The sequence below is a fragment of the Octodon degus genome, unplaced genomic scaffold, assembly GCF_000260255.1.
Source record: "Octodon degus isolate 3935 unplaced genomic scaffold, OctDeg1.0 scaffold00123, whole genome shotgun sequence".
Classification (NCBI taxonomy): domain Eukaryota; kingdom Metazoa; phylum Chordata; class Mammalia; order Rodentia; family Octodontidae; genus Octodon; species Octodon degus.
Window position 1 is genome coordinate 2,070,511 of NW_004524699.1, and position 7,617 is coordinate 2,078,127.

General features: G+C 64.1%; 1 protein-coding gene across 1 annotated transcript in view; it reads right to left on the bottom strand.

The window, feature by feature from the left end:
- The window catches only part of Mymk (myomaker, myoblast fusion factor), a 7,373-nt gene extending 1,930 nt beyond the window's left edge, over positions 1–5,443 (bottom strand). Inside the window, exons 1-3 of the mRNA XM_004640404.2 lie at positions 5,291–5,443; positions 1,998–2,112; positions 1,416–1,564 (exon numbers count right to left, since the gene is read on the bottom strand). Of these exons, the coding sequence (XP_004640461.1) occupies positions 1,416–1,564; positions 1,998–2,112; positions 5,291–5,425 (399 nt within the window). The 5' untranslated portion in view covers positions 5,426–5,443. The remainder of the gene's footprint in view (positions 1–1,415; positions 1,565–1,997; positions 2,113–5,290) is intronic.
- Positions 5,444–7,617: the final 2,174 nt, after the last annotated feature.

Consider the following 7,617-nt stretch of genomic DNA (forward strand, 5'->3'; position numbering starts at 1 on the left):
CTTCCTTCCTTCCTTCCTTCCTTCCTTCCTTCCTTCCTTCCTTCCTTCCTTCCTTGTCTCTCTTTCTTTTTGAGGCAGGGTCTCTCTACATGGCCCAGGGTGGCCTCAAACTCATGTCACTGGTGGCTCCTGCCTCAGCCTCTCAAGTGCCGGGATTACAGGTGCGCATGATCATGCCTGGGCTCAGCTCTCCCTTCCTGCTCTCCAAGGATGCTTGTGTCCCCAGAGCTCTCCCAGGGAGTGACGAGGTTGGGGGGAAAACCCGTGCACATCCCAGGAAGCAGCTACCCTTGGAAATCCACAATGAAGGCCCTCAGTGGTCTCAGAGGCAGGCTGCACTCAGGCACGGGGGACGGTGGCCGTCATCGCCTGTTTGCGGGGACAGCTCCAGTCTCGGGCCTCAGGAGCCTCCTGGCACCCAGTGGGGACTGGGAGCAGATTCTGTCCTGGCTAATTAAAACCCAGCCGGGTTCAGAGACGCAGAGCCTGCCAAGGGCGGCAAGGAGCGTCCTCGGCGGGCCGGATGGGGTGTTATCAGAGGGGTGTCTGTGTTTATGAATTCCAGAGCGGTCATTAGTGGGGACCTCAAGCCACCCCCAGGCAGCCGGGCTCAGGGTCAGCCCAGGGCACTCCTTCCGCAGGCTGCAGCAGGGAGCGTGGCTCCTGTCTCTCGGTGAGAGCCAAGCAGCTGCCCTACTAGGGTCTCGTGTTCAGGCCTTACCACCTTGTGCCTCAGTTTCTCCCTTAACTGAATGGCAACCTAAACGCGGCACTTGGAGAGGAGCTGATATGTCGCTGAAGGCCTCGGGCACCTCCTGCCCTGGGGACTCCCACCCCCACCCCCACCCCGCACCCCCGTCTCTGCTCCCCGGGGCTGCTGTGGCCCGTCCTGCGCCAAGGCCCTAGTCCAGAACCAGCTGGCCTCTCATGCCTGACTTCGTCCCCCACTCTGGGTGGCTCCCAGGAGCCCACCACACTGGGACCTGAGTGTGCCCCATCCTTGCAGCGGGAGGCAGGCCCCAGAGGGCTCGGCTGGGCTGTGGGTGTGTGCCCTGGGGTCCTCGGGGCTGGATACTGACTCAGGGGTGCCAACCCCATCCAGGCCCTCCTTCCAGGCCAAGGCGGGCCCGGGCTCACAGCCTCCAGGGAGTTTTCCCAGATTGCCCCCAGCTGCCGTCCTACTCGTGATGAGCTCTGGGCTGTCTTAGATTCCTGCAGTGCATGCTCAGGCCACCTGGGACACTAGTGAGGCGTGGCGTGGAAGAGGCTCATCCGGGCAGGGGCCCCGTGTCACCCAGGCTGGGGACTGCAGTGGGGACACACACAGGGGGAAGCAGGGCTCCCGGTCGCCATGGCTCCGGGCTCCTGCCACGCTCCCCGGGAGACCCAAGGGGAGGAGGGCAGGCCACACGCACCCACTTGGCGGCAATGATGAGTGCCGCAGTGCCGATGGGGCCCGAGTACACGCCGTAGCCCTGGCGGTCGTGGTAGGTCCGCACGGCGATGGTCAGCACACCCAGCATCACCAGGGTCGACCTCTGGGGTTCGTCGAAATCGGCCAGCGCTGGGGCAGAGACACCGGATGGTGATGCGCCTCACCCTGCTGGCTGTGCCCAGACACGGAGGCTGATCCCGTGGCCTCGTCCAGGCTGGACAGCTCTGGATTTAGCCTGTTTGATCCTGGCTGATTGATTGATTGCAGTGTTGGGGTGAGCCCTGGGCCTTCCCCAGCTGCATCCCCACCGCATTTCACTTGGAGGCAGGGGCTCACTAAGTTCTCCAGGGTGGACTTGAACTTTGATTCTCCTGCCTCAGCCTCCCTGAGTACTGGATTGCTAGGTGGTGTGCACCCCCATCCCCGGCTGCTCAGTCCGTTTTACAGGAAAGGCGGGATGCTGCCTCCCAGGAGAGTACCCTGTTTTCATTAAAGACCCCTGGGGGAGTGAAATGGGGTGACTGGGTCCTGCAAGGGGCCCGAGCCGGGTGGCTCCACTCACCCATGAGGGACACCCACATGCTCAGCGCTGTGCCGTAGATGCTGAAGTACTCCAGGACGTCGTGCCGCAGAAAGCAGAGCATGGACAGGCCGGGCCCGGCGCAGGCGTGGTGGAGCTGTGGGCACACGGGGCCGGCACCTTGTGTTTGATCAGAGTGCCATGGGGATGCCCGGGAGGTGGGGGCTCAGCCCCAGTGTGGAAAGCTCAGCCATGTCCCATTGTAGCGGCTCAAGGTAGGGCAGCCACCAAAGCCTGAGAGGTAGGGGCAAAACCTAATCTATGCCCTCCTTCTGGTGTCCGCTTGGAAGCCTCTCTCCTCCCTCCCTCCCTTCCTCCCTCCCTCCCTCCCTCCCTCCCTCTGTGCCTGGCTCTGGGCCAGTCTTTGGGTGCCAGGTCAGGGTCTTATTGGGGTGCCCTCAGGCCCTGGTGACCCACAGAAGCACTGGACTACCACACAGCTGTGTCCCCAGGCTGGAGGGGCCCAGGGGCTGGGGCCCTGCTGAGAAAGGTCCGAGGCCTCCCCCAGGCACTACTCAACCTGGGGCCCCGAGATCCTGTTTTCTTTCTTTCTTTCTTTCTTTCTTTCTTTCTTTCTTTCTTTCTTTCTTTCTTTCTTTCTTTCTTTTTTTTCGGTGGAACCAGGGATTGAACTCAGACCCTTGTGCTTGCCAGGGAAGCGCTTATTCCACTGAGCCATCTCCCCGGCCCCTTGTGTTTTCAACAGACTCCCAGGGCCCACACCTGCTGGTCTCCCCCACTTCCTGCTGCTGTCTCCCCAACACCTGACTGAACTCTGTTTTTAAAGTGAAATATCCTGAGGGGTGTTTTCCAAGCAGGCGGCCTACTTCTCCCGGAGAACAGCTCCCTCCCTCCGCACGCGCACACTGTCATTTGAGGTAATATTGAATTGCATGACATAATTATTTTGACAGCTTCAGCTGGAGAGTAGCACAAGGGCCCTTGGTGAGCCGGGCTGGGGGGAGGACCGGGCCAGCCTGGTAAGCCGGGCCTGGCTTGGAGCCGCTGACCGCAGTGGGGGCGGCAGTCCAGGGTAGCAGCCAGGGCAGGGTGGGACTCGCGCGCGGCCGGAGAGCTGCCTTGAGCTGGGCCTGCTGCGCCCTGCCCTCCCAGCAGTGACACACTGGCGAAGAAGGGCCCCCCACGCTCTACTGGCCCTGGGGCTCAGCTTGTGTTCTCAACAGACTCCTGGGCTCACACCTGTGGGAGGGCACGAGGGAAGGAGAGCTTCAGGTGGGGGTTGATCAAGGCGCCCTAACCTCTGTGGGAGAGAGGCCATCTGGCCCGGCCCTCACTCCTCCTGCTGGGCCAGCTCTGTGAGCTATGTGGGCCGGTGAACAGCACCATGGGAGGTGCTGGCAAGACAGGGGCCAGCAAACGGCCTCCCGGCCCAGCCCCGTGAGGGTGCTGTGGGGTGGCGGGGGCTCAGTTTGTGCAAGGCCTGGTGGATCCGAGCTGTGGGGCCGAGGTGGGAGGCTGAACCTTCAGGGCCCGTCTGTCTGGGATAAAGACAGACGCTCTGCGGGGCTTTCAGGGAACCCTAGGGACAGAGTACCCTCCACGGCATCTCACAGGGGAGGCTGCGTGACAGCAGGAGTCTGGGCGGAGCAGACTGTGGCCCTGACGCTGGAGGACATTTGTCGCAGGAGGCAGCTGGCCCTGCCACTCCAGGGGGCTGGGCGGGGCTGTGGCCTCTGAGGCTGGCTGAGGGGGCAGCTGTGGGCTTGGCCAGTGGGCAGGGCGCCTCGCTGGTGCCTGAGCCCTGCGGACGAGACCCCCTCTGTCCCTGGCCTGGGCTCTGAGGGGGCTTTTCTTCTCCCAGCAGACACTGCTGCTGGCCCTGGGCTGGGCCCTCCGGGAGCAGGTGCGGCGGCACAGACAGGGCCTGGGAGACACACAGCTCAGAGCATGTGATGCTGGGGTGGCACGACCTCAGCCGCCTGTGCCTCGGTCTCTTCACTGTCCAGTGGCAATGGGACACCAGGCTCTTGCTGGCATCTCCACCCCAGGGGGATGCCGGCTGTAGGGCACTTGGCCCCTTGGGGCCAGCCCTGTCCCAGGCCACTGTAACTTCGGCAGCACCACATCCAGGAGGGGACCCGTGCCCCCCAAACCTGCAGCTGTGTGCTGTAGGTGGAGCTGGCCCCGGCTGGCCCGGGTAGAGCAGGCATGTGGGCACAGCGTGCAGCCAGGGGCTCACAGGGCCTCGCCAGCCAGAGCTGCCGGGCGTGCACACAGGCGGGGCCCAGCCCCAAGGCCAGAGGGTGTTCACGGGCTCCACTGCTGCAAAGGGTGCTAGTGGCTGCCCCCTCCCCAGGATCCCCTCCCATGGGGCCGAGCTGTCCGGGAGGGCCAGCCTGAAGGACAGAGCCTGGGAGAGGGGGTCTTGTGCGAGACCAGCAGGTGGCTCTTGGGGGATGCCTGGGGGACTTGGAGCGGGGAGGACACTTCGATACTAGGACCAAGAGATGGCAGTGGGTGGAGACGGCGATTGCCGGATTGTTAGTCAGGCCGTGGAGCGCATAGGTGGGCTACAGAGACGGACACCGTGCGGGTGGCAGGTACGTGAGGAGATGGGGCAAGCTAGAGGTGTGGATGGGTAGCTGGGAGGTGCTGGGGGCCGCACTGGCGACGGGAGGCCAAGGGTCTGGGGAGAGGTGAGTTCTGCAGGGATATAGGTCCAGAAATGGAGAGAGAAGGGAAGAGAGGGAGAGAATGAGAGGCCATGGCACAGGAAGGAGAAACAGGAGAGACCAAGGCGGAAGAGGGAGGGAGAGGCCCAGGCCCAGGCCCTCCCAAGGCAGTGGATGCCAGGTGCTCCGCTTTATGAAAGACGCAGAAATCCACCCATGAGGGTTACCTGGAAACGGAGGGGCGAGGAGAGGGAGCGGAGCCCCAGGGAGCCGACAGAAACAGCAAGAGAAAGATATCCCTCTGGGCCAGCGCACACTCCCCGGCCGCACCGACCCAGAGCCAGCCCCTGCCCGCTCCTCCTGCCCTGGCCCTGGTTGGGGGCAAAGCTGATGAGGTGAGGTGGGAGGCTGGGGAAGGCGCAGGGAGCGGTGGTCCTCAAACATGGACCCGGGCCACCGAGGCCGGAAAGCTTCCTGCACAGATGGGGAAACTGAGGCCCAGAGACACGAGGGGCCCCGGGGACACTCCCTCCCCAGGCCCGGACCCACCCTGAGCTCTTCCTTTCCCTTCTGCTACCCCCGGACTCCCACACAGACAGCCAGGGAGCAGCCCCGTCTCCACCGGCTGTGGCCCAGACTCACAGCCAGGAAGAACATGGTGAAGAGGTAGACCATGGCTTCCATGTGGAAGCGGCGTTTGGCGGCAACGCTGATGGTGGGCAGCAGGGCCAGGCTGCTGAGGGTGGGCAGGAGCAACTTGGCCATGAGCGTCCCCATGGGTGGCAGGACAGCGCTGGCTGGGAGAAGCCCAGCTCCGTCCACAGCCGGCGCAGCTGTGGCGCCCACACCCGGCTGAAGAGTGGACCAGGCAGGTGTTGTGCTCCCCCACCACGGCACCCGACAGCTGGTGGCCACGTGATCGGCCCTGGCCCTTCCTCGAGCCTCTCCCTGTGGAGCAGAGGGGGCGAGTGGGAGGCCACGTGGCTGTCCTCAAGGGCGGCCCCCGCGGGGAAGTCCCTGTGCGTGCAACCCCACCCAGGCCACCCTCAGGCTCCTCTGCAGGAGGAGCAGACCCCTGGGGGCTACAGCTCAGGTCTGGATCCACAGTGGCAGGAGGTGACAGGACTCTAGCTGTCCTGCTCCGTGCTGGGTGACACTGTGACGCCAGGACCCAGCACTGTGCCAGCCCGCACCTCGTGGCTTTCCTCTTTCTCTTCCCGAGGTCCCCTTGCTGGCCTCCAAGTGTCGCCTTCTCTGTGGCTCCAGGTTCGGGGGCTTGTCGCCCTAACTCCTGTCCAGTGCGTGGCCTAGCCGGACACTCTGGAGTGACGGGTTGACCTGTGGCCAGCAAAATGTTCTGCTTCTGTGTCATTCTGCGTGTGTGGCATGGTCAGCTGGGTCATGCAGCCCAGCGCGCCCCATGGTGACCCCGTGGCACTCCTCCCCAGTGCCCCTTCCTGCAGACCCTCCAGTGATTCAGCTGCTGCCTCGACCTCTGTCCAGGCTGACCTTGCTCTCTAGCTCGACGCTGGGCCTGCAGTGGGCAGTTCAGTGGCGTCCATCCACACAGCCCTGGGCTGGCGCCTCTGGCTGTGGGCGGCAGTGTCCCGCACCCCCCCTCCTCCTGGAGCTGGACTGGGCTGTCCTGCCCCATGCTGCCCACGCCAGCCCACTTGGAAGCCTGACACCCCACCTGTCCTTCTGCCCAAGCCTTCCCACCCCATACCTTTCCAGGAAACTCTTTTTGGCTGTTCACCACGGAACACCTGACTTGAGGCACCTGATGGTGTCTCACTACTTAAAACCCTTTCAAGGTACTGTAACCCTCAGGGCGAGGTCCGGGTACCCATGGAGCCTCCCTGGCTGGCAATGCTGGCCCCTGGCCCCACCGTCCCCGCCCCTGACCCTTCCCCATGCCCAGGGCTACATTTTCCTGCCTCTCTTGTAGGTGGGGCCTTGCTCCTGTGCAGCCTGGCCTGGTCTGTGGTTCTTGTCCCAGGCTCCTGTCCAGCCTGGCTGGGACAATGGACAGCAGAGTCCAGGCAGGTCTGGGCTGCTGCCTCCATGCCCTCACCCCGACACCCGAGGCCTGCGTGCATTCCGAGCCTCCAGCCAGCACTGTGAATGAATTGGCTGGAAGAATGAATGAGTCTACAGGCAGTGGGCGGGCCGGGGGCCTTGCAAACGGAAAACCAGGCCCTGCTGCGTGCGCCCTGTGGGGCAGGAGGTGCAGGCCCCGGGCCTGTGTGGAGGCCTGGCTGTCCTCAGCCCTGCCCCCTGCCCCAGCCCCTGGCGCTCACCCCAGGGATGGGCGAGGGTGGAGAGGAGGCAGCAGGCGCTGTGTCAGGTGCGGGGAGTGCTGTCCCGAGCAGGACATTCCACAGCCTGTCTTGTCATGGGGCGTGTGTTTTGCAGCTGTGATATCCAGGCCCGACTGTCCGCTTGGGGAAGGGAAAAAGTGAAAGGGTGGAGCAGGGGGTGGCGCTGGCTGCTGCCCCAGGGAGGAAGGAGCCAGGAAAGGAGGGACCAGGGTGAGGCAGGTGCCAGGGCACCCCTGCTCGGGGCTGGGCAGCACTGCTCTGTGAGGGGACACAGGGGCGATGGGTGGTGCCTGTCCGAGCCTGGTCGCCTGGCTGCTCTAGAGCAGGCGGCCAGCTCTGCTCAGGACTGGAATGACCCTCTTATCTCCAGGCCTGAGGGCCTGGGGTGAGTGGACCAGGAGGGCGGATGCTTTGGGGTTCTCGTGGGAGGGGCCTAGGCCCTGTCCCTCCTGCCCTGACAGCCCCCTGCCAAATCCAGGCTTTGGCTCAGTGGTTCCTGCAGATCCTGGGCTCTGCAGGATGGAAGGGGACCCTTGGCCTTTTCTGACCCCCATGCCGTGTGGTGTCTGCCTTCTTCAAGTGCCTCTGCCCATGCCACGTGGGTCTTGAAAACCCCTTACACACACAGACAGCGGCCAAGAGCCAGGC